The sequence below is a fragment of the Balaenoptera ricei genome, chromosome 4, assembly GCF_028023285.1.
Source record: "Balaenoptera ricei isolate mBalRic1 chromosome 4, mBalRic1.hap2, whole genome shotgun sequence".
In the NCBI taxonomy this organism is placed as follows: Eukaryota; Metazoa; Chordata; class Mammalia; order Artiodactyla; family Balaenopteridae; genus Balaenoptera; species Balaenoptera ricei.
In genome coordinates this window covers 116,429,317-116,456,717 of record NC_082642.1, presented here as the reverse complement: position 1 = coordinate 116,456,717, position 27,401 = coordinate 116,429,317, and the positions used below count along the sequence as shown (strand labels likewise).

Below are 27,401 nucleotides of genomic sequence, written 5' to 3'. Positions count from 1 at the left end.
CATAATAATATGCTAGGCACGCTTCTGATCACTTTACATGTATTAATTAATTAAATCCTCACAACAAGCTCTCAGTTAGGTGCCCCATTTCACAGATGAGAAAAATGATGCACAGAAAAATAAGTTGCCTGAAGTGACAGGGTTAGTAAAATACAGAAGCAGAACTCAAAGCCGTGTAATCTAGTTCCAAAGGCCATATCCTTCGTAGCTAATTTTTGTAAGAATAACTAAAAAACTGTAGAGAAAGTGCTTTGCACAACATCTGACTCATTCCGAATGCTCAGTAGTTATAAATGGTTTTGCTGTAGGTGTTATTACTAATACATAGTACAGTGAATCAAGGGGTGTTTTCTCTTTGGCAATGGTTTTACTTATTCGGAAAAGTAAATTTACTCAGACTTAAGGAATATGCAAAAAAGGAATAATGAAAAACAAAGTTGGAAACTGTCATTACTGGATGTCTAGAAAAAATAGTGAAATAGGAATAAGAATCTCTGATGAGGAACTAAAAAGTTAAATAGCATCTCATTTCAAAGTACCTGAAAATATGATAGACTCAACAAGCACACTTTTTAAAAGGACTGTTAAATAGGAAGGAAGTATTAAATAGGAAGGAAGTAGTATTAATGCAGGCTTAAGTTTAGTTGACTAAAATATACCTAGGAGCACCAAAGTTAATAAAAATAGCATTAGGAAATGAATGATAGAACAGTTAAAAAGTGATCTGTATTTTTAGAAAAAAATATGGTTAGCTTTTTATGTTGTGCCATTATTATTACCAGATTGTATTCAAACTGGTAATAAAAATGAAAAAGGTGTATAATCCTAAAAACTGCTAATATAAACCTTTGGTCTCCATACCCTATCTTAACCTCAGAATAAAAACACTGACCTTACTCTCACATTAAAGACACCTTTAGAATTTTAATTTTGCATGTCACCAGTCTCAGACTCCTAAAGTATTTCTGACATTATATTCCAAGTAATGCTCTGTTGTTGACACTTGTCCATCTCTCAAATAAAAGCACTTTTTAAAAATTATCTTTAACGTATAAATCATGAATCTGTGAATGAGAAAAAATAGTGGAAGGTAAAACTAAGATCTAATAGATCCACTTTATGCTTGTTAATGGCAACTGACCTGGGTTTGCCAGTATATATCCCTGTTTATGAGTTTTTGTGTCACATAGTAAGAAAACAAACAAACAAAAAACAGTATATACCTTCTAGGTTGGTGTCCTCTCTTTTACCTAACCAAAAATTGAAAACTGCCTGTCTGAGACCTGGGTGGTAGTCTTTTGGTTCAGTTCTCAAAGTCTTTGATATGTTAAATAGAATCAGTTCCAAGGATGTGCAGTTTGGGAGCAAGCCCAGGAGTTTATAAACAAGTGTGTGGAATTGCTTTCCTGAGCTCCTGTCTCTCCATGTTCTTCCCAATACTTTCCGAATCTCTATGACTCTTCTTTAAGGTCCTTTGTCTAGAAAGCCAGCTGGGGCTTTATTTGTTCCACTCTGCTGTGCACTTCTGCAACTGGATCTACATCCAGGACCAAGTGAGAGGAGGACAGAGAGATAAAGAAATACAATGGGACTCTACCCTCTCAGAACCACAGCTTCAGTGAAGGAAGAGGAAGTGTTTTCCTTCTTGAGAGTTTTGGCTCCTGTGGGCTCCCATTACTGACCACCACCACCAGTCTACCGCATGATTACTTGAGGGTTGGGCATGAGAGAACAGGAGAAAAAAAGAGAGAGAGAGAGAGAGAGAAAGAAAGAAAGAAACAAACAAAGAGGGAAGGGATTTCCACATTCTCTCCTGAGCATTAGGAATTCCATTTCCCACTTCCGGAGCTAAAGTGAGCTGGTGGCCATTTCCAGGTTTCCAGTCCATTCCGTCCAGGCTCCAGCCAAAGCACTGGGGAAAAGAGGGAAGAGGGAGGGAGGGAAGGATGGCAAATTCATTGCCAGCTCGGTAGTACTACAAATTTTGGTATTTTCCAGTATGCCTGCTTCTACTTACTTTTCAGAGTCCTCAAATAGGGGGTATTGTGCCCAGAGTTAACAGATAAACAGGTGAAAGAGGATGTGGTATTCCATACTTTCCGGAGCCCTTTCCTCTGATTCTTTAGGGTGAAAGTCATGTAACCTACAGTATATTTTTGTAGGTAGGTCTGTTTTTTTTTTTTAATTTGCTTATTCAAGAGAAAGTCTACTTTAAACATTTCTCTGGTGGAAGTAAGAAATTAGAATTCATAACAGGACACTTTTATATACATTACCTTCATGAGGACTTCATAGTAGCTCTCCTGCAAGGAAAATTAGGTTGAATATTTTGAAACACAATCCACAGTTTATTATTAATAAACTTGTATTTGGCCTTGAGATTTTCCTTTGGTAAGTTATTAATAGGTTATTCTGAAAAAAGAATATATTTATGCTTATTTACCCTTAAGTTTTAGGGTTTTTTCCTTTTTATTTTTCAATTCTCCAATCTTCCCTGCCTTCTCTACTTACATGACAGCAAATTTTAATTTCTATAACTGTAGAACAATATCTAGGAAAACAGTAATGATACTGCCTATCCCAGTTTATTAAATTTCCTGAGTTCTAATGTTTTGAGAAATGATGCACATCACATATTTTACTGATAAGTCATTCAGGTTTATCTAAACTTACAGACTATTGAGCATCTATGAGGGAAAAGCAGTCAATTATATTAATATCAGTTCCTGTCAGACATGACACAGTTCAGTATTTCATCAGCTGATGAGAACTGCACAGCATGATATACCAACTGGCATTTATCATGGTCCTTTGTCTTAAAGTTCTCTGATAATAAAGATAAACCTAAAAAAACATTGCTAGCAGTATATAGCCTAACAATTCAATTTTTAAAATAAAGTACGTGTAGAACAGGTCACACATTTTTTGATTTTGTTTTAGCAGACATAAATCTGTGTGTGTGTGTGTGTGTGTGTGTAAAAATACTTTCCAACTGTATTCCAGTCAATACCCAGAGACTTTAATTTTCTGAGGACAATGAAATTTCAAACATCGATAAGGGAAATTATATGGCAAGGTATGTACTGCATTAATATTTGTGGTATTTCAATAACTATACTCATGTATGTACCTTTAATACATGCTTTTCTATATAAACTACTTTGTACTTTTTAATGTATAACCCATCTTTTATCATTATCTTAGGCAACCACTTAAAGTTCCTCAAATCATAAATGTATTTTTTGAAATAGAAAACTGTGTTTTAACTTAGATTATTTATTATGTAATTTGATGAAAATATTTATATATTTTACATTTTATAGATCCCCACTACCAAATTACACTGTATTTATTTTTCTTTTTATTTAAATTTATTTATTTTATTTATTTATTATTTTTGGCTGCGTTGTGTCTTCTTTCCTGCGTGCAGGTTTCTTCTAGTTGCAGCGAGCGGGGGCTACTCTTCTCTGCGGTGCGCAGGCTTCTCACTGCGGTGGCTTCTTTTGTTGCGGAGCATGGGATCTAGGCCTGCGGGCTTCAGTAGTTGTGGCATGCGGGCTTCAGTAGTTGTGACTCACGGGCTCTAGAGCGCAGGCTCAGTAGTTGGGGTGCATGGGCTTAGTTGCTCCGCGGCATGTGGGATCTTCCCAGACCAGGGCTCAAACCCGTGTCCCCTGCATTGGCAGGCGGATTTTTAACCACTGCCCCACCAGGGAAGCCCTGTATTTATTTTTCTAGCATTCTTGCTACTTTTATCATAAGTACATGACAACAGAAAATTAAAAAATCATTTCATATATATCATAAATAATTTGTTTGTAATTTTCTTATTCTCAATTAAATATACTCACTCCAATTATATGATTAGAAATTTAGTAAAGTGTAAAATTCGTTAAACATAGTTGATTGAACATATAGATTTAACTCCATTTCCTCAGGAAACTTCACCAAAATGAGTAAGAGAATATAGAAGGTTTACACTAACAAGGGCAAAGTAAAGGAGAAGAAAATACATCACGTGAGAAAGGTCAACATGTCAACAAAATTGCAGAAAATGAAAATCAAATGGAGAAGTGGTAGCTCACTTAGCAATGGAACTTGGTAGCACTGCCTGTAGGAAGAGAAACTACTTTCAGTTTGTGCTATTCTGTTGGGTAAATACCAAGGAGTGGAATTGTCGGAAGATACGTGTATGTTCCTCTGTAGCAGATACTGCCAAGTAGTCCCCCAAAGTGGTAGCATCACTTTCAACTAAAATATAGAATCACTGTAGATCTTCTTTATCCATTCATCTATTGATGCACACAGATTTTTCCATATCTTGGCTATTGAGAATAATGCTGTAATGGACATGGGAGTGCAGATAACTTTTTCATATCCTGTTTTTATTTCCTTTGGATGTATACCCAGAAACAGGATTGCTGGGTCACATGGTAGCTCTATTTTTAATTTTCTGAGGAACATCCATACAGTTTTCCATATTGGCTGTACCAATTTGCATTCCCACCAACAGTACACAAGGGTTCCCTTTTCTTTACATCCTTGCCATCATGTATCTCTTGTCTTCTTGATAATTGCCATTCTAACACTTGTGAGGTGATATATCCTTGTGGTTTTCATTTACATTTCCCTGATGACTAGTGATATTGAGCATCTTTTCATGTACCTGTTGGACATTTGTATGTCTTCTTTAAAGAAATGTCTGTTCAGTTCCTCTGCCTATTTTTTATTTAACTGTACGTTTTTGTTGTTGTTGCTGTTGTTGTTATTGAGTTGTGTGAGTTCTTTATATATTTTATATTTATCAGATATATCAGGTATATGGTTTGCAAATATTTTGCCCCATTCTATAGGTTGCCTTTTCATTATTTTTATTGTTTTTTTGCTGTGCTGAAGCTCTTTAGTTTGATGTAGTCCCACTGTTTATTTTTGCTTTCGACGCTGGTGCTTTTGCTGTCATATTCTAAAAAAATCATTGCCAAGACCTATATCAAGGAGCTTTGTTTTCTTCTAGAAGTTTTACAGTTTCAGGTTTTATGTTTAAGTTTCTAATTCATTTTGAATTAATTTTTGTGAGTGGTGTCTGGTCAAGTCCAAGTTCACTTTTCTGTATGTTGTTATCCATCATTTATTGAAGAGACTATCCTTTTGCCATTGAGTATTTTTAGCTCCCTTGACATATATATTTGATTGTTTATGTCGGAGTTTATTTTGGAGCCCTCTATTCTGTTCTAGTGGCCTATGTGTGTATTTTTATGCTGGTACCATACTGTTTCAATTCATATAGCTTTGTAGTATAGTTTGAAATCAGGCGTGTGATGCCTCTAGCATTGTTATTCTTTCTCAGAATTGCTTTGGCTATTGGGGTCTTTTGTGATTCCATAAATTTTAGGATTTTTTTTATATTTCTATGAAAAATGTCATTGGAATTTTGATAGGGATTGCATTGAATCTTTAGTTGCTTCCGCGTAGTGTGGACATTTTAACAATATTAATTCTTCCAATCCATGAACATGGAATATCTTTCCATTTTTTTGTATTCTCTTCAATTTCTTTATCAAAATATTGTAGTTTTCTTTGTACAGGTCTTTCACTTCCTTGATTAAATTTATGCCTAAGTATTTTACTGTTTTTTATGCTATTGTGAATGGGACTTTTATGTACAACATCATTAGAAAATTGATACAAAAATATATATAACAAAAATGACAAACATAAAATTAATATTGCTAATAAATAACACTTATATTGGGTTGGCCAAAAAGTTCATTCAGGTTTTTCTGTAAGATATTATGGAAAAACCTGAATGAACTTTTTGGCCAACCCAATAAATTAATAGAAGATAAGCAACCAATAGAAAAAGAACAAAGGATATAAAAGGCAATTCATAGAAAAGTATAAACAAATGACCAATAAAAATATGAAAAAAAATGTGGAGCATTAGTGGCAATTAGGAAACTTCAATTAAAATAACAATATTTAACTCCACATATTGTCAAAAGATAAAAGAGTGACTAACATTAATTATAGGGATTAGCAGGGTGAAAGGTTAGGGTGCTCACTTACATTATTGTGTGTTTTAGAAATGTTTAGGAATGTAACATGGAAATATGTGTTAAAACAAATAATAAACATACCCTGGCCCAGAGCTCCTGCTCTTGGGAACTGAAATATAAGTATCATCATGACAATGTTTACTGCAGCATAGTTTATAAAGTATTTCTTGCAAGTGGGAGATTGTTGACACATATACTACAGATACATCACAGTGAATTAACTACAACCATTGACCTGGAGAGATTTCCATGTTATAATTGATAATTGATGAAAACAATCTAAAGTTTATTGATATTATCTCAGTATTGAAAAATCAATAACACTAAATTCTTCTGTTCATAAATATGTAAACATATATCTACACAGCAGTGTGTCAACATTTTAGGAAAATGATATTTGAAGAGGAAAGAAGGAAGAAAAGGTGGAAATAAGCCAGATTTCTAAATGACATTTTAAAGTAAATGTTCATACAAAAAGAACATACATGTTATGATCTCATATATATATATATATATATATATATATATATATATAGTCATGAATGTTTTGAATATAGAAATATAGAGAAATTGAGAGGTACTAAAATGAAGTTTTAATCTGAAGGTCGATATCTGAATAGCCTCTTCTAAAAGAAAACATTAGAAACCACTGAATCAGATATTTTACTTTCCATCTCCAGTATTGATATATGTTGGGAAATATTCTTATTTTGGGTGGTTTGTTTTTTTGGAAATGAAGTTCACATACCCTATAAACAGAGAAATAAGGAAGTGGTAGAGAAAGAAGGGATGTATAAGAAAGTAATTTAAAAGTTCTCAAGACGTAGGGACTGTTATCCCATGTTTAACAAATACAAACAAAACCTAAAAGTACTAACTAAAAGATATATAGCCTGCTCATTCCATTTACAGAGTTATAGTAATCTCATATTAGACGTTAGTGAATTAATCATTTATTTATTCACTCATTCAACTTTTCAGGCATTTATAAAAACTAAATATATACTCAAAATATGCTAAAGCATTGTAGATATAAGAATGGTAAAGCCCATGTCTGGCTTGTGGCAGTTACAAGAAGTTGAGGTGATAGCATGATCCAGTAGTTGTAGTATAATATGATTCAGGCTAAAAGCAGAGGTGCATGCTATATACCATTAATGTGTGCTATATAAGAAGAATGTTACTGCCTACAACAGTGGTTTTCTAACATTTTAACAGTATCATCCTTAATTTTTAAATGAAATTGTAGACCAAACCCTAATATTAAAATAGGGTAGTAATTTAAGAATCCAAATATATTTTATAAGTTCAAAATTTTAAGGTTTTCAAGGGCAATTTTGAGTTAACAAGCATTTGAAATCAGGGATAGACTTGAGAGTTGCTGCAACAATATCCAATTTGTATTTGTAGTTTTGCAGTAGGCAAAAAAAAAAAAAAAAATTCACATGGATAGTAATTTCAATTGGAAAGATTTTGTTTCAATTGGAATATTAAAATAACCATTCTTGAGTTGTAGTTGAATCAGTTTCAAGATTTTTACTACCTGCTTCCACCCCTTACTTAGAGTAATGCAACAAGCCGAAAAAAATCTGTAAATTTGTAGTGAGATGAATTATGCCATGATCAGAACACTGAGTAGACACGCATTATCTTCTGCAGGAATTTAATTAGCAGAGTACTCCCATGCTATCCAATTCAATAGAACAAATAAGTACCAAGCACCGACTTTATGACAAGCACTGTGCCAATCTGTCCTTGTGGCACTTACAGCCATTAAACAAATAACTGCCAAGGGATTACTAACATGGAAAAGGCACAGGTGCTTAGAGAAACTAGTCTAGGGAGTCAGGTATAGCTTTCTAAAAGAAGTGAGGCTTGAAAGATGACTAGGAGTCAGCAAGATGAGTGGTTCATAGGGTGGGGATAGAGAGAAGAGATTTTTCAACAGAGGAAAAGGCTCAAAGCAGAACAAACAGCATAGTAAACTCAGAAATTAATGGAGTCCCTCAGCAATTCATTCATTCATTCATTCATTTACCAAATACTCATTGAGGGCCAAGTAATGCCTGATACTGTTCTAGGCCCTGGAGACACTTCAGTAAACAAAACAGACCAAAAAAAAAATCTCTGCCCTCATAGAGCATACATTTTAAGGGGAAATGGCTTAAAAAATTAAACATATCGAGTGTCAGATGTTGTTAAGTTCTTTGAAGACAGGGATAAGAATGGAGAGTAATATGGATTACTCGGGTAGGATGTAGCAGGAGTTGCAATATAAAAAGGGGAATCGGGGAAGGCTTTATTAATACAGTAATGTTTGAATAAAGACCTGATGTAAGGGAGAGAGAAAACCATACAGACAGCTGGATAAGAGCAAGTACTAAAGGCCCAATGGCAGGAGAATGCTTTGGATGCCCAAGATTCTGAAGGAGGCCAGTGTGTCTGGAGCAGACTACTTGATACAAAAAAGGAGGTAGAAGATGCAAAACAGGGTCACAGGGAGTGGATGGGGAGCAAAATCATGCAATGCTTGGTAGGCAATTAATAGGGCAGTTGGCTTTACTCTAGGAGAATGGAAAGCCATCGGAAGGCCCAGAGCCCAGTGATAATATGATCTGATGTATTTTCTAAGATCACTGCCTGCTGAGTTGAGAATAGACAGTAGAAGGGCAAAGCCTTAACAGAGGGAGTTTGAGAGGGGAGCAGCTTTATCTGATGTGGTTGGAAATGTAGGCAGGGTGAAGCCATGGGTGAACTGTAGGCAAGCCATGGGTGAACTTGTAATCCAAGGTAAATATTTTAAACTTTAATGTAAAGATGATGGGAAGTCATCAAAATTTTTTATACAAGGGGATGTAATGAACAGATTTCTGTGTTCAAAACTGCACTATCCAATACGGTAGCCACTAGCCAGCCACATGAGGTTATTGCATGCTTGAAATGTGGCTAGTTTTAACTGGAATGTGCTCTAAATATAAAATATGTGTCAGATTTCAAATACTTTTTTTCCTTCCTGAATATATAAGCAGAAGCCTTACTCATAGATTCATTATTGTTAAATTAAGATTCTTGTTTATTTTTACACAGAACATTTTGTGAAAATGTGTTGAGTTAAAATACATAGCTTGTTAAAATATTTTTTAACTTAATATTTGTCACTGGAAAATTACACTTCTTTTATTTTGTATAACAGTTTTAATTTAGAAAGTGGCCAGCAGTCATTTCTTTGAGACTAGAAACAATTAAGCCCCCCACCATTCAGGACCCCGGATACGTACCTTATCATAGGATCCTTTTTTGTAGGTCTTCCATTCCTATGAAAATGTTCAGTGAAAATGACAACATGGATTTAAGTGAATAGAAAATGAGGTTCAGTGAAACATTTGATAGCATAACTTTAGTCGTTTACATTTCATTTTCATTATGTTTTGTGAAAATTTAGTCATTAACCTACAGTTTTCATGATTTTTGTCATATGTGCATAACAAATATACCTTATTTACTTGATATTTTGTCTACCCACTTTTAAACTTAAATTTTTAAATGAATTTATTTCAATATAATAAATAGAAAATTGTTTGCCACAGAAAAATAAAAAATGATCTTGATAAAAATGAAGCAGTGTTATCAAACTATAGCTATGTCCTGCTAAAATCTCTGAGTCTAAGGCCAGCTCTCATTTTGTTCAAAAAATATTTAGCCAGTAAGGAAGATGTTAAAGATATACCCACACTGCCCTGGGACTTTCTCCTTAAATACCCAGAAGAGCTGAGGGAGAAATGGAATGGAAATCAATTTTAAAGAGTGTGGTTCAATGTTATTTAATGCCATCTCCCAGAGCTACACAATCGTCTCCCTTAATGTGGGCATCCCCATACTTTGGTAAGCACTGTTATTTTGCATATCTGTGTTTCAAGTATGCCTTTTAAAAGTAGCAACCTCAGCTAAAATATGAAGTCCCCATTGTGTAACTTATTTTGAATTACTAATTTCATTCATTAATATTAGCATGTATTGACTTTTCTGTGTATGTGTGAACTGAACTCTGACATCCAAAGTGTGTATAAGTTAAAATATGTTGTACACGTACAAATAAAATAACTCAAGCGATAATAAAAAATATTGTTTTTCCTATGTTCACAGCTTGCAGACCAGGATTCTATAAAGCATTTGCTGGCAACACAAAGTGTTCTAAATGTCCTCCACACAGTTTAACCTACATGGAAGCAACTTCTGTCTGTCAGTGTGAAAAGGGTTACTTTCGAGCTGAAAAAGACCCACCTTCCATGGCATGTACCAGTAAGTCTGTCCATTTTGCATTTGAAAATCCTGTTTCCAACACTTTTGGTCTTTTTATTCTAAATTAAAAAACAAAAAGAAGTGACTATACAAAATCCTATACCATCAAGGCTATTTGTCTTTGATAATAGTCAAGGAAAAAGTTTCTCTGTCTTTCTTAGCATAATTGCTTTCCAGCTGTTTGCAAAGAACATATTTATTCCTCAAAAATCACATTGATCACTGACATGCATATACCAGCCTTGATCTGGAGGCCCTGCAAGTTTTTCCTAGGCATAATCTGTCCTTAGGAAGTTAAAGCAGTTTAAGGCTTTTTGAGGCTCTATAAGCAAAACTTCTGTTTTTTGTTTCAACCCTTGAACTTTTGAAGGCACATCAGTTTAGGACCATCAAGTTTGCTGTGTGTGGGAGCTTCAATATGGAACTTTGAAAGTCATTGTGCTATTGTTATATAGAAAAGTTCAAGTTTTCCTTGACATTTGTCTTTAAAGGAAGATATATTTGAGTTTGTCCACATTTCACCTCTCACTTTCTCTCTAATTTTGGGGTTGGAACCAATAGAATATTAAATCTAAATGTGAAGGTCATTTTAATGCATGCACCATGAATTTTAAATCATTTGTATTCTCCTATTATTAAAGTATCATAAATTATCTGTACACTATAAAAATAAAAGTGAATATATTAATGCATTGCTAAGATATGCAAAAGTAAAGTGTCACCTCTTAGTTATAAAAGTCTTGTTAAATACATAAATAAGATATAGTGAAAATTTGCCTTCTTGTTGATGATTTGGTGCCAAAATGTTGCTTATCTTATGTAATTCCATAGAGGCAGAAATGGATTGAAAATTATGTAATGCCACATATTCCTTAGAGACAGTGGAGATGTTCCATTTCTTTTAACTGATGAAGTTTATAGATTTGTGTACACTACTACAGACTTATAAAATATAAAATATTTTTATAGAATACATTTAATAAAAATACAACACATTCATTAGTAGATGTAATTTTTGCTTTCTGACTGTAAGTGCTGAGTGACTACTTTCTTCAAAAAATTGTAGCCTGAGAAATTGCTACCTAGATTTGTTTTTTTCTAGTAACGTATTCTAAGTTTATAAGTAGGAAAAGGAAAATTCTAAATATAATTTCTCACCTAATTGTGGAAATAGTTTTGAACAGGAAAAGATTTCTGTTACTATTTATATGTAATCCTTTTTGCACAATTGCTGTATATTATTATATTATATTGTGGACAACATGCTCCAGCTTAGGTAGATGGTAGTGTTTCCAATGGCTACAGTTGTGCCAGGCAAGAATCCCTGAAAGCCTACATCAGAAACTAAATGGACTTCCTAGGAGAGTGATAGAGAAGAATCTGCTCTTTTTATTTTCTTAGAAGGCCATAAATAGACTATTGACAAAATGAAGGAATAAATTGTTCCCCATCAATATAACCCTTCAGTGAGGTGGCAGAGTAGGTAGTTGGGGAGGTTTAGTTCTTTGGAGTGAGAAACTATTAAGGAAATAAATATGAGATGTAATAAGGTCTATGAACCTCAGTCATTGTTAAATCTGATATGTGTACTTATTAGCTTAACATTTTATGTTTCTCTCTTTAAAAAAAACTTTTTTATGCTTGGTATTGTAAGTTACGTTTGCAATTATGCTAGCCTGCTTTAACTGTGCTAAGTGGAAGCAGAGAGGTTTAATTCTGGTCATTGCTGAGCAGAGCTATAGACAGGGAACAGCATGCTGTATTGCCATAGGGATTAAAAGAGAGAACCCCAAAGAAAGGTGAAAACTTTTGTCAGATCTCCCCTTGTCCAGCCACAGGAAAATCCCCTCTCAAGGCTTCTCTCTGCTATTTCCTTGAGGACTTCTTTTCCTTGTTTTAGGAAAAGCTTAGCATGGTGTACTAGTAAGTTCACCATCTTTTAGAGTCAAATTATCTGAGTGTAAACCTTGGCTTTGGTACTTACTAGCTATGTAGCCTTGGGCAAATTATTTAACCCTTTACCCTCTGTTGCACCATTCTTAGTGTTAATAACAGTACCTACCTCATTCTGTTGTTATTTATAATGATTAAATAAGTTAGTATTTGAAAAGTGCTAAGAATAATACCTGGCACATAGCAGCTGCTATGTAATTGTTTGGTACAGAAAGCTGTTCTCTCACAATTCATTTTGAAATAATATTTGATAAGTTAGTATTCAAGCTGTTAAATACTTTATGTTGATAGTATTATGCTGGGCTCACAGCTTCCATCATCTACATTCCTACAAATTGAAAGAAATAACGTACTGAATTTGTAAGACCTTTTCACAAAATATATTAAGTCCTCTACCTCTATGCATATCTAAGTAAAGTTTTTTGAATTATACTCTGACTAGGTGAGAGACCCTAGCAATTATTATAATATATGCAGAAAAAGCAAGGACCATAAACTCCAAAGCATCATACTTCCTAAAAATTGAAAGATTAGATTGTTAGGGAAGAAAAACCAGGAAAATGGCAAGCCAAGAGGTCATTGAACAATTAGAGTTAAGAGGACCAAGGTAACTTCACCAAGATACAGAACTTTTGAGGCCAAGGATCAAATAAGCAGTCAACCTTTCCGTTTTTCATTAACCGTAAACAATAGCCAAATTCCAATAGATTTTTAATAGATGGAAGCTCCCTTAACTTCTAGATCATGTGTCTCTGAATTAGCCATTCTTTATCACTTTTATTCCAATAATATATTATCTAAAGGTCAGAATTTGTGTCAGGTAGACAGTCATCACTTTCTGCTGTTTTTGACTTAGCATTTGAAGCTATGCTTTCAGAGAATCTTCCAGGCATTTAAAAGGAAGCTTTTTTTTTTTAACTTGGTATCAGGGTCAGGGAGATTTTGAATGTTTGGGTTTAAAAGAAAATGGAGGACCAAAATATTGGAAATGACTGAGACATTTGGCTAGTAAATGGCCTAGTAGGCTAGGAAAGTAGCTAGGAAAGAGCTCCTAGATAGGTATTGTATGTAATCATATGAGTGATTTGATTCTAAGGACCTCAAGAGATCTTTCCCTGCTCCTTAGCACTGTCATCAAAACAACAGCAACCCTTAAGTTTCTGGTACAACAAAGCATGTGACTTCACCATTAAGAGTTTTATAATTTCTTTGCATTTTCACTGTAGAAATAGGTATTCTTTTAATTTCATAATCTTGAGACATATAATATATATGATATAATCACATAAATATTTTCATTAAGATTTTATTTTTAGAGCAGTTTTAGGTTAAGAACAAAATTAAGAGGAAGTATAGAGATTTCCCATATACCTCCCTCCTCCCAACCCAGACATGCATAACCTTCCCCTTATCAACATCCTCCACCAGAATTGTACATTTGTTATATTTGATGAACCTGTATTAACACATCATAGTCACCCAAAGTCCATAGTTTACAATAGGGTTCACTATTGGTGTTGTACATTCTTTGGGTTTGGACAAATGTATAATTACATGTATCAATCATAATAGTATCATACACAGGATTTTCAGTGCCCTAAAATCCTCTGGGCCTATATTCATCCTTTCCTCCTACCAACCCATGGCAACCACTTATTTTTGTGCTGTATCCATATATATATCTATATGTTATATAATTTGAATCATATAGTAGAAGATTTCAGATTGGCTTCTTTTACTTAGTAATATGCAGTTAGGATTCTTCCATGTCTTTTCAAGGCTGGATAGCTCATCTATTTTTAGCGCTGAATAGTATTTCATTGTCTGGATATACCACAATTTGTCTATCCATTTACCTACTAAAGGACAGCTTGATTATTTTCCAGTTTCAGCAATTATGAATAAACTGCTATAAACATGCATGTGCAGGTTTTTGGATGGACATAAGTTTTCAACTCCTTTGAGTAAATACCTAGGAGTGTGATTGCTGAATCATATGGTAAGAATATGTTTAATTCTGTAAGAAACCACCAAACTGTACTATTCTGCATTCCTACAGTGAATGAGAGTTCCTGTTGCTCCACATCCTCATCAGCATTTAATGTTATCAGTGTTCTGGATTTTGGTTATTTCTAATAGGTGTGTAGTGGTACATCATTGTTGTTTCAATTTGCATTTTTTTGATGGCGTGATGGGGGCCTCTTTTCATATGCTTATTTGCCATCAGTATATCTTCTTTGGTGAGGTGTACACATAAAGATTTTTAGGTGTTTCAAATGGCTACAGTTTAAAAAAAAGATGTCTCATAATCAAAGCTAATCCCTCAAATATTGGCTGTGGAGGGGTGATCAAATCCTTCCATCTATTGGGCTGGGCTATTATTGTTAACGTCCTCTTTTGATTTTTTGTTTCCACTAACTCCTTCCTCACCACCTATAAGTGTACTCAAACTTCTAGCATTAAATAATGTTCCCAGTCCAATAGTTTTTCTCCCAAAACAAGTACCTTGAAAAAGCAGTCTTCATCGGCTATGGCTACTTCTTCACACATTTTTAATTTCCTTTTTACTCTACTACATTCAGATTTTTACTCTTCACTCTCCTGGAATCATGTTTTTCTTTGTGTAAACTGTGTAAGAAAATAAACTGTGTAAGAAAAATTCACCAATGATCTTATTTGCCATATTGTGTTAGAAACATTTTTGTCTTGTTATTCATGACATTCAACTCTGTTGATCTCTTCTTTTTTCTTGAAACTATTTGTTCTCTTTTATTCTAAGACTTTGCAATCTCCCCTTTACCCATTTAATTTTCTGAACATCGTGTTTGTTACCATGGATAGTTTCTCTTCTTTTGCTCACCTGTTAAATACTAATTTTTCTCATGCTCCTTTCTTAGCTTTCTTATCTCATCACATGTTCTTAATCTCATGGCTTCAACTAGCACCTGTAAATAGATGATGCCTATATTTTTATCCATATCCCAATCTTCTCTCTTAAGGTCCAAAGTCACCTAGCCAACTCATTACGGGATCTGATAACCTGTGTGTCCCATAGAAACCTGCCCACATCTCAAATCTTGCATCATACCATACTCTCCTTGGTTATTAAACTCATAAACTTCCATGATGCTGTACTTGTTCTCATCCTTAATGCCAGCAGTTTCCTCTACTCGAAGTGCTCTCCCTTTAGGTCCTCTTATGGTTGTTTTCTTTTTGGCAGTCAGGCTCAAATGTCAATTCTTAGGACAGGCCTTTCCTGATCACCTGTTCAAAAATAGAATCCCTCCCAGTTACTCTTTTTTATATCATATATTTTATTTTTTATGCATTATGTCACTCTTTGAAAATATCTGATTTATTTTTACACTCACTTCCTTGTTTATTGTCATTCTAGCCATAGTAGATTACAAGGGGATCATGAATATTCTTTTCTTTTTTTTTTTTTTTTTTTATTTATTTGGAATAGTCAAAGAATTAGTAAATTTCTCACTTTACACTGCAATTGTCTTTGTTTTTTTTTTTCTTTAGTTTTTTTTTTTTAAACATCTTTATTGAAGTATAATTGCTTCACAATGATGTGTTAGTTTCTGCTTTATAACAAAGTGAATCAGCTACACATATACACACGTTCCCATATCTCCTCCCTCCCGCATCTCCCTCCCTCCCACCCTCCCCATCCCACCCCCCCAGGCGGTCACAAAGCACCGAGCTGATCTCCCTGTGCTATGTGGCTGCTTCCCACTAGCTATCTATTTTACATTTGGTAGTGTATATATGTCCATGACACTCTCTCACCCTGTCACATCTCACCCCTCCCCCTCCCCATATCCTCAAGTCCATTCTCTAGTAGGTCTGTGTCTTTATTCCCATCTTGCCACTAGGTTCTTCATGACCTTTTTTTTTTTTTTTTCCTTAGATTCCATATATATGTGTTAGCATACTGTATTTGTTTTTCTCTTTCTGACTTACTTCACTCTGTATGACAGACTCTAACTCCATCCACCTCATTACAAATACCTCCATTTCATTTCATTTTATGGCTGAGTAATATTCCATTGTATATATGTGCCACATCTTCTTTATCCATTCATCTGTCGATGGACATTTAGGTTGCTTCCATGTCCTGGCTATTGTAAATAGAGCTACAATGAACATTTTGGTACATGACTCTTTTTGAATTATGGTTTTCTCAGGGTATATGCCCAGTAGTGGGATTGCTGGGTCGTATGGTAGTTCTATTTGTAGTTTTTTAAGGATGAATGTTCTTTTCTTTTCTTTACTCCAGCACTAATAATAGTACCTGGCACAAAATAAATACTAGGCACAAAATAAATAATAGTACCTGGCACAAAATAAGTACTAGGCACAAAATAAATATTCAAAGAATGAATAAACTAATAATTTTAGCTCACCTACAAAAGTGAATTTTATTACTTCCTACCTCAGCCTGCTCATCCATCCCAGCTTGTTTCCTTATCCTGGTGAATCCTCACCTACCCATGCATCCAAGCAAGAAAGCTTAGAATCATAACCCCTGTCCCTACCCTTGACGTGTCGAAGTAGTCACAAGGCTTGTCAGTTTTACTTCTTAGTATTTCTTCTGTCCATTCCTTCATATCAACTCCTGGTCCTTTCCTTTTTGTTAAGACCTTCAACTGTTTCTTGGGCTAATTTGTAATATTTTGGCAAGTCTACTTCCTTTAGTCTTCCATCCCTCCAAACATTCCAAACTATTAGAAAATATTATTTTTAAACAAAAACAAAACCTTGATCATATTACCACTTCTTCTGCATAACATCTTTCAAAGCCCAACACCTATCTGCCAAAATTGTAAGAGTCAATCCAAGAACATCCAAAGTTCAGCCCTGGCCTCTTTCTCCGTCTCTAATTTTAACTATATTAGGATCTCTCAAACAGTCCTAATATCCAGTTATACCAGCAACATACTTGTAAGTTTGGATCTTCTTGATTTGTAAAACATTGTTTTAAAAATCAAAAATGAATGTTTTTAAAACATTCATTGTGCTTCTCTTACATGAACTGCAAAGTATATTAAAGAAATTAAGAATAAGAAATTTAAAATGAAATGCTGAAGTGTTTTCTCTATTATCTTAATCTACTTCATAAACTCTTAACTTTATTTCTCAGGTGACTCATTAATGTATGTTCTGTGCTTTAAAGGATGAGCTGTGGGGGACATGCCACAATATCAGGTCTTGGTCAATTAGGACTGCCTCTGAGAGCAGTTCAGAGCACAGGAGACCCTGCTGCCTGCCAAGAAGTCTGTTATCAAAATAACTGTCTAAGGCTTTTCTAGGCCAGAAGGGAAAAATGCTCACTAAGGTTGGAGAAACAAAGGACTATAGGAGTTACTAAGAAAGTACTTGTCAAGCAAGAAAGGCAGAGAGCATGAAAGGACTGAGAGAAATGAAGTGAGGGTCTAATATACGGATGCATAAAAAGTTAGACAAACGTAATTCCACAGTCATCGCGTTTTCACTTTGATGTTTCTCATGTGTTTAAATCAATAGGAGAATTTTTTTTTAGTTACTGAACAGGTGCTGGAAGATTAACACATTCAACAAACATTTGTGCTGCCTACTTAGAAAAGTTCAAAACATAAAATGCAAATCATATATATGGGTACTTCTATTGCACATCATTAAGGATTTCACTTTTCTTGGTCATCTAAATATGTAGTCAAGTACCTTGAGTAAAACGGTTTCTTCCAATTTCATTCTTAATACATAGGCAAATACCATGTCTTTTTATCTTTATATTTGGTATACAGTGACAGTGGTTGGAATGAAAGTGTAAAAGTTGAATTTATTTTTGCTCTAAGGTTAACATTGTAAAACATGGCTTCTTTATTTCTGGAATGACTGGCCACTTGAGAAAGTCATTATTCTCTCACTCTTACTTTGAATAGAACAAATATTGTGTTGAGATGCATCAGGAAAGGTGTTCTTCCCCGTTTCATCTGCCCTACTCAGGTCCTCCACTCTGGGTGGGTATAGGATGCTCCCATACAGATGCCCCTGCTCTGCTTGCTATGTTTTCTTTTTTGCCCCATCACTTTTGTTTCGCTTTCGCTTTCGCTTTCTCTTTCTCTTCCTCTCTCTCTCCCCTAAGCTTCTTTTGCATGGAAAAAAACATTCTGGTTCCTTGCTTTTCTGTCTCACAACTGAAAAAACAAAAGCGCAGCTGATTGCTTAGGTGACTGATTGTAAACACAAGGTAGCAGCCACAATTTTGCAGAAGCCAGAATGGGAGATATTGCATAAATGGATTTATTACCTTTAACAGGCTGTGTTATATTCTAGACTTGTTCTCATTATAGAAAATAACTAAATATTTACTTTATGTATGGCAGTGGTATATTTTTAAAATTAAAATGATCCTTATATTATAGGATAGATACCTGTATGTAATGAATCCCAGTTTCCCTGATACGGATCACTGATGTAAGATGCCACTTGAGCATCATGGAGTTGCCTAAACATAAATACTTTAATTTTTATTTCAGGCAAGGTTCTTTTACCAAATTACCTGGGAGAGGTTCCTCCATAGGAAGCGATATTAAGTGGTTATTCTGCTGATGCTGAAAAATTGAATTACCACTTGCTACCAGGGCGAATCTGTTCTGGGCATCTACAGTTGGAACTCAGAGAGAATTGTCCCATTTAATATCATCTACTTGTACACAACAGACCGCTTACCATGACTAATCCATAATTGGAAAGAGAACATTCATAATTATCCCTACGGTGCTATGCCTTTTGAGAAAGATTTATTAATTGGCTTTAATCTATTCATTTATTGTTTTGCTTTTCCCTCCCAAAATATGACAGTGCTTAGTCTCATCATATTTCTCTTATTTCTAATGAGTATCTAATTAAAAATAACTGACTCAGACACAGAAAGGGCTGTATGTAGGTGTACAAGATTTTTTTCTTCGTGATATTTAGCGAAACTGGATGATTTTTTACTCAAAACACCCAAGCTCAGGCTGCTCATGATTTCACTTGTGTTTTAGTGTGCTTTTATTATGAATGTGGTTTTGCCGTTTAACTCTTGACCTACACAATTATAGCATATTTCTGTAGTTTTTAGAATTAGTTATTCTATGGGTTTATATTGAAGATTTTTTCTGCATCGATGAAAATAGTTGATAACTGTTTTTATGAATTTTTCCAAGGTAAAATTATGTCCATGCTCTATGGCATAGAAATTTGGAGTCACAAATGCTTAGTTTTCAAGTTTTGAGTGTCTATGGAACTGTATTTTGAGAAGCTTTTATTCCTTCCCAATGAGAATATGGGTGGCTGTCCACTTTGCTATGGGTTTTTATTAGTTAATACCAGTTTTCATAATATAAACATCCCCTTCCACTTCTTACATGATTTTCAAGTCACATGGTTCTATCTTGAATCAATAACACTGGATTCTTGCAAAGATTATAACCTTGAACTCTCTGCTCTCCAATATTTTTCAAAATTTGCACTGTGTGAAAAATAATTCTTGTAGGGTTGCACAAAACTATGCATTCTATTCATCTTAGTTAAAGCACATGCTTGGATCAAGCTAGACCAGAATAGACCTGTATACAAGAGTACATATATTTCAGTGCAATATGTACATTTGGTAAGCAACAGTCACCTTTTCTACAAAACGGGGATATAATTAACTACCTTACAGGTTTATTGTGATAACTGAATGAAATAAATCATGTGAAATATTAAGTACACTCAGAACAAAAAAGTGCTAAAAAATTTTGGTTATATATATAGATATATTTTTTTTAAACATCTTTATTGAAGTATAATTGCCTTACAATGGTGTGTTAGCTTCTGCTTTATAACAAAGTGAATCAGTTATACATATACAATATGTTCCCATTTCTCTTCCCTCTTGCATCTCCCTCCCTCCCACCCTCCCCATCCCACCCCTCTAGGTGGTCACAAAGCACAGAGCTGATCTCCCTGTGCTATGCGGCTGCTTCCCACTAGCTATCTATTTTACATTTGGTAGTGTATATATGTCCATGACACTCTCTTACCCTGTCACATCTCACCCCACCCCCTCCCCATATCCTCAAGTCCATTCTCTAGTAGGTCTGTGTCTTTATTCCCGTCTTGCCACTAGGTTCTTCATGGCCTTTTTTTTTTTTTTCCTTAGATTCCGTATATATGTGTTAGCATACTGTATTTGTTTTTCTCTTTCTGACTTACTTCACTCTGTATGACAGACTCTAACTCCATCCACCTCATTACAAATACCTCCATTTCATTTCATTTTATGGCTGAGTAATATTCCATTGTATATATGTGCCACATCTTCTTTATCCATTCATCTGTCGATGGACATTTAGGTTGCTTCCATGTCCTGGCTATTGTAAATAGAGCTGCAATGAACATTTTGGTACATGACTCTTTTTGACCTATGGTTTTCTCAGGGTATATGCCCAGTAGTGGGATTGCTGGGTCGTATGGTAGTTCTATTTGTAGTTTTTTAAGGAACCTCCATACTGTTCTCCATAGTGGCTGTATCAATTTACATTCCCACCAACAGTGCAAGAGTGTTCCCTTTCCTCCACACCCTCTCCAGCATTTATTGTTTCTAGATTTTTTGATGATGGCCATTCTGACCGGTGTGAGATGATATCTCATTGTAGTTTTGACTTGCATTTCTCTAATGATTAATGATGTTGAGCATTCTTTCATGTGTCTGTAGGCCATCTGTATATCTTCTTTGGAGAAATGTCTATTTATGTCTTCTGCCCATTTTTGGATGGGGTTGTTCGTTTTTTTGTTATTGAGCTGCATGAGCTGCTTGTAAATCTTGGAGATTAATCCTTTGTCAGTTGCTTCATTTGCAAATATTTTCTCCTATTCTGAGGATTGTCTTTTGGTCTTGTTTATGGTTTCCTTTGCTGTGCAAAAGCTTTTAAGTTTCATTAGGTCCCATTTGTTTATTTGTGTTCTTATTTCCATTTCTCTGGGAGCTGGGTCAAAAAGAATCTTGCTGTGATGTATGTCATAGAGTGTTCTGCCTATGTTTTCCTCTAAGAGTTTGATAGTGTCTGGCCTTACACTTAGGTCTTTAATCCATTTGGAGTTTATTTTTGTGCATGGTGTCAGGGAGTGTTCTAATTTCATACTTTTACATGTACCTGTCCAATTTTCCCAGCACCACTTATTGAAGAGGCTGTCTTTTCTCCACTGTATATGCTTGCCTCCTTTATCAAAGATAAGGTGACCATATGTGTGTGGGTTTATCTCTGGGCTTTCTATCCTGTTCCATTGATCTATATTTCTGTTTTTGTGCCAGTACCAAACTGTCTTGATTACTGAAGCTTTGTAATATAGTCTGAAGTCAGGGAGCCTGATTCCCCCAGCTCCATTTTTCGTTCTCAAGATTGCTTTGGCTATTCGGGGTCTTTTGTGTTTCCATACAAATTGTGAAATTTTTTGTTCGAGTTCTGTGAAAAATGCCAGTGGTAGTTTGATAGGGATTGCATTGAATCTGTAGATTGCTTTGGGTAGTAGAGTCATTTTCACAATGTTGATTCTTCCAATCCAGGAACATGGTATATCTCTCCATCTATTTGTATCATCTTTAATTTCTTTCATCAGTGTCTTATAATTTTCTGCATACAGGTCTTTTGTCTCCTTAGGTAGGTTTATTCCTAGATATTTTATTCTTTTTGTTGCAATGGTAAACGGGAGTGTTTTCTTAATTTCATTTTCAGATTTTTCATCATTAGTGTATAGAAATGCAAGAGATTTCTGTGTGTTAATTTTGTATCCTGCTACTTTACCAAATTCATTGATTAGCTCTAGGAGTTTTCTGGTAGCATCTTTAGGATTCTCTATGTATAGTATCATGTCATCTGCAAATAGTGACAGCTTTACTTCTTCTTTTCCGATTTGGATTCCTTTTATTTCTTTGTCTTCTCTGATTGCTGTGGCTAACACTTCCAAAACTATGTTGAATAATAGTGGTGAGAGTGGGCAACCTTGTCTTGTTCCTGATCTTAGTGGAAATGGTTTCAGTTTTTCACCATTGAGGACAATGTTGGCTGTGGGTTTGTCATATATGGCCTTTATTATGTTGAGGAAAGTTCCCTCTATGCCTACTTTCTGCAGAGCTTTTATCATAAATGGGTGTTGAATTTTGTCAAAAGCTTTCTCTGCATCTATTGAGATGATCATATGGTTTTTCTCCTTCAATTTGTTAATATGGTGTATCACATTGATTGATTTGCGTATGTTGAAGAATCCTTGCATTCCTGGGATAAACCCCACTTGATCATGGTGTATGATCCTTTTAATGTGCTGTTGGATTCTGTTTGCTAGTATTTTGTTGAGGATTTTTGCATCTATGTTCATCAGTGATATTGGCCTGTAGTTTTCTTTCTTTGTGACATCTTTGTCTGGTTTTGGTATCAGGGTGATGGTGGCCTCGTAGAATGAGTTTGGGAGTGTTCCTCCCTCTGCAATATTTTGGAAGAGTTTGAGAAGGATAGGTGTTAGCTCTTCTCTAAATGTTTGATAGAATTCGCCTGTGAAGCTATCTGGTCCTGGGCTTTTGTTTGTTGGAAGGTTTTTAATCACAGTTTCAATTTCAGTGCTTGTGATTGGTCTGTTCATATTTTCTATTTCTTCCTGGTTCAGTCTCGGCAGTTTGTGCATTTCTAAGAATCTGTCCATTTCTTCCAGGTTGTCCATTTTATTGGCATAGAGTTGCTTGTAGTAATCTCTCATGATCGTTTGTATTTCTGCAGTGTCAGTGGTTACTTCTCCTTTTTCATTTCTAATTCTATTGATTTGAGTCTTCTCCCTTTTTCTCTTGATGAGTCTGGCTAATGGTTTATCAATTTTGTTTATCTTTTCAAAGAACCAGCTTTTAGTTTCATTGATTTTTGCTATTGTTTCCTTCATTTCTTTTTCATTTATTTCTGACCTAATCTTTATGATTTCTTTCCTTCTGCTGGCTTTGGGGTTTTTTTGTTCTTCTTTTTCTAATTGCTTTAGGTGCAAAGTTAGGTTGTTTATTCGAGATGTTTCCTGTTTCTTGAGGTAGGCTTGTATTGCTATAAACTTCCCTCTTAGCACTGCTTTTGCTGCATCCCATAGGTTTTGGGTCATCGTATCTCCATTGTCATTTGTTTCTAGGTATTTTTTGATTTCCCCTTTGATTTCTTCAGTGATCACTTCGTTATTAAGTAGTGTATTGTGTAGCCTCCATGTGTTTGTATTTTTTACACATCTTTTCCTGTAATTGATATCTAGTCTCATAGCGTTGTGGTCAGAAAAGATACTTGATACGATTTCAATTTTCTTAAATTTACCAAGGCTTGATTTGTGACCCAAGATATGATCTATCCTGGAGAATGTTCCATGCGCACTTGAGAAAAATGTGTATTCTGTTGTTTTTGGGTGGAATGTCCTATAAATATCAATTAAGTCCATCTTGTTTAATGTATCATTTAAAGCTTGTGTTTCCTTATTTATTTTCATTTTGGATGATCTGTCCATTGGTGAAAGTGGGGTGTTAAAGTCCCCTACTATGATTGTGTTGCTGTCGATTTCCTCTTTTATGGCTGTTAGTATTTGCCTTATGTATTGAGGTGCTACTATGTTGGGTGCATAAATATTTACAATTGTTATACCTTCCTCTTGGATCGATCCCTTGATCATTATATAGTGTCCTTCTTTGTCTCTTGTAATAGTCTTTATTTTAAAGTCTATTTTGTCTGATATGAGAATTGCTACTCCAGCTTTCTTTTGATTTCCATTTGCATGGAATATCTTTTTCCATCCCCTCACTTTCAGTCTGTATGTGTCTCTAGGTCTGAAGTGGGTCTCTTGTAGACAGCATACATATGGGTCTTGTTTTTGTATCCATTCAACCAGCCTGTGTCTTTTGGTGGGAGCATTTAATCCATTTACATTCAAGGTAATTATCGATATGTATGTTCCTATTCCCATTTTCTTAAATGTTTTGGGTTTGTTATTGTAGGTGTTTTCCTTCTCTTGTGTTTCTTGCCTAGAGAAGTTCCTTTAGCATTTGTTGTAAAGCTGGTTTGGTGGTGCTGAACTCTCTCAGCTTTTGCTTGTCTGTAAAGGTTTTAATTTCTCCATGCCATCTGAATGAGATCCTTGCTGGGTAGAGTAATCTTGGTTGTAGGTTTTTCTCCTTCATCACTTTAAGTATATCCTGCCACTCCCTTCTGACTTGCAGAGTTTCTGCTGAAAGATCAGATGTTAACCTTATGGGGATTCCCTTGTGTGTTATTTGTTGTTTTTCCCTTGCTTTTTTTAATATGTTTTCCTTATATTTAATTTCTGACAGTTTGATTAATATGTGTCTTGGCGTGTTTCTCCTTGGGTTTATCCTGTATGGGACTCTCTGTGCTTCCAGGACTTGGTTAACTATTTCCTTTCCCATATTAGGGAAGTTTTCAACTATAATCTCTTCAAATATTTTCTCAGTCCCTTTCTTTTTCTCTTCTTCTTCTGGGACCCCTATAATTCGAATGTTGGTGTGTTTAATGTTGTCCCAGAGGTCTCTGAGTCTGTCCTAAGTTCTTTTCATTCTTTTTTCTTTATCCTGCTCTGCAGTAGTTATTTCCACCATTTTATCTTCCAGGTCACTTATCCTTTCTTCTGCCTCAGTTATTCTGCTATTGATCCCATCTAGAGTATTTTTAATTTCATTTATTGTGTTTTTCATCATTGCTTGGTTCCTCTTTAGTTCTTCTACGTCCTTGTTAAATGTTTCTTGCATTTTGTCTATTCTATTTCCCAGATTTTGGATCATCCTTACTATCATTATTCTGAATTCTTTTCCAGGTAGACTACCTATTTCCTCTTCATTTGTTAGATCTGGTGTGTTTTGACCCTGCTCCTTCATCTGCTGTGTGTTTTTCTGTCATCTCATTTTGCTTATCTTACCGTGTTTGGGGTCTCCTTTTCACAGGCTGTAGGTTCGTAGTTCCCGTTGTTTTTGGTATCTGTCCCCAGTGCCTAAGGTTGGTTCAGTGGGTTGTGTAGGCTTCCTGGTGGAGGGAACTAGTGCCTGAGTTCTGGTGGATGAGGCTGGATCTTGTCTTTCTGGTGGGCACGTCCACGTCTGGTGGTGTATTTTGGGGTATCTGTGGCCTTATTATGATTTTAGGCAGCCTCTCTGCTAATGGATGGAGCTGTGTTCCTGTCTTGCTAGTTGTTTGGCATAGGGTGTTCAGCACTGTAGCTTGCTGGTCATTGAGTGATGCTGGGTCTTGATGTTGAGATGGAGATCTCTGAGAGATTTTTGCCGTTTGGTATTACGTGGAGCTGGGAGGTCTCTTGTGGACCAGTGTCCTGAAGTTGGCTCTCCCACCTCAGAGGTATGGCCCTGAGGCCTGGCTGGAGCACAAAGAGCCTTTCGTCCACACGGCTCAGAGTAAAAGGGAGAAAAAATAGAAAGAAAGAAAGAAAGAGGCTATAATATAGTGAAGTAAAATAAAGCTATTATAAAGCAAAGCTATACAGACAAAATCTCACCCAGAAGCATATACATGTACACTCACAAAAAAAGGAAAAGGGGAAAAATTAATATATCCTGCTCCCAAAGTCCACCTCCTGAATTTGGGATGATTCGTTGTCTATTCAGGTATTCAACAGATGCAGGCACATCAAGTTGTTTGTGGAGCTTTAATCCGCTGCTTCTGAGGCTGCTGGGAGAGATTTCCCCTCCTCGTCTCTGTTCGCACAGCTCCTGGGGATCAGCTTTGGATTTGGACCCGCCTCTGCGTGTAGGTCGCCTGAGCGTGTCTGTTCCCCGCCCAGACAGGACGGGGTTAAAGGAGCAGCTGCTTCGGGGGCTCTGGCTCACCCAGGCCGCGGGGAGGGAGGGGTGCAGAGGAGGCGGGGCGAGCCTGCGGCGGCAGAGGCTGCGTGACGTTGCACCAGCCTGAGGCGCGCCATGCGTTCTCCCGGGGAAGTTGTCCCTGGATCACGGGACCCTGGCAGTGGCGGGCGGCACAGGCTCCCAGGAGGGGCGGTGTGGAGAGTGACCTGTGCTCGCACACAGGATTTCTGGAGGCGGCAGCAGCAGCCCCAGCGTCTCACGCCCGTCTCTGGGGTCCGCGCTGATAGCCGCGGCTCACGCCAGTCTCTGGAGTTCGTTTAGGCGGCGCTCTGAGTCCCCTCTCCTTGCGCGCCGCGAAACAAAGAGGCAAGAAAAAGTCTCTTGCCTCTTCGGCAGCTGCAGGCTTTTTCCCGGTCTCCCTCCCAGCCAGCTGTGGTGCCCTAACCCCTTCAGGCTGTGTTCACGCCGCCAGCCCATTCCTCTCCCTGCGATCTGACGGAAGCCCGAGCCTCAGCTCCCAGCCCCGCCCACCCCGGCGGATGAGCAGACAAGCCTCTCGCGCTGGTGAGTGCTGGTCGGCACTAATCCTCCGTGCGGGAATCTCTCTGCTTTGCCCTCCGCACCCCTGTGGCTGCGCTCTCCTCCGTGGCTCTGAAGCTTCCCCCCTCTGCCACCCGCAGTCTCTGCCCGTGAAGGGGCTTCCTAGTGCGTGGAAATCTTTCCTCCTTCACAGCTCCCTCCCACTGGTGCAGGTGCCGTCCCTATTCTTTTGTCTCTGTTATTTCTTTTTTCTTTTGCCCTACCCAAGTACGGGGGGAGTTTCTTGCCTTTTGGGAGGTCTGACGTTTTCTGCCAGCGTTCAGTGGGTGTTCTGTAGGAGCAGTTCCACATGTAGATGTATTTCTACTGTATCTGTGGGAAGGAAGGTGATCTCCGCGTCTTACTCTTCCGCCATCTTCTCTCCTCCCAGGTTATATATTTTTGAATACATGCCTACAATGTATAAAAGTAGTCAGCTCTGCCTGAGGACAATGCGAAGGTGTCACAAAGGGGGTAAACACCTAAATCAGAACATGAAGGATGAGTAGGAATTTTCAACAGAGCCAAAAAAAGTAAGGGAACAGTATGTGCAAAGGCATTGAGATGCAGCAAAAGGGAGAAAGAGGCTAAGGGATGGGCCTAGTTATAAAGACAAATGTAGACGAGGTTGAGAGATTTAGATTTTATTCTGGAAG

At 36.4% G+C, this 27,401-nt stretch overlaps 1 protein-coding gene across 2 annotated transcripts in view; it reads left to right on the top strand.

Moving 5' to 3' along the window:
* EPHA6 (EPH receptor A6) overlaps positions 1-27,401 on the top strand; it is an 853,164-nt gene that overhangs the window by 340,824 nt on the left and 484,939 nt on the right. For both annotated transcript variants that reach the window (XM_059921344.1, XM_059921343.1), the window contains exon 4: positions 10,200-10,355. In XM_059921344.1, the coding sequence (XP_059777327.1) occupies positions 10,200-10,355 (156 nt within the window). The remainder of the gene's footprint in view (positions 1-10,199; positions 10,356-27,401) is intronic.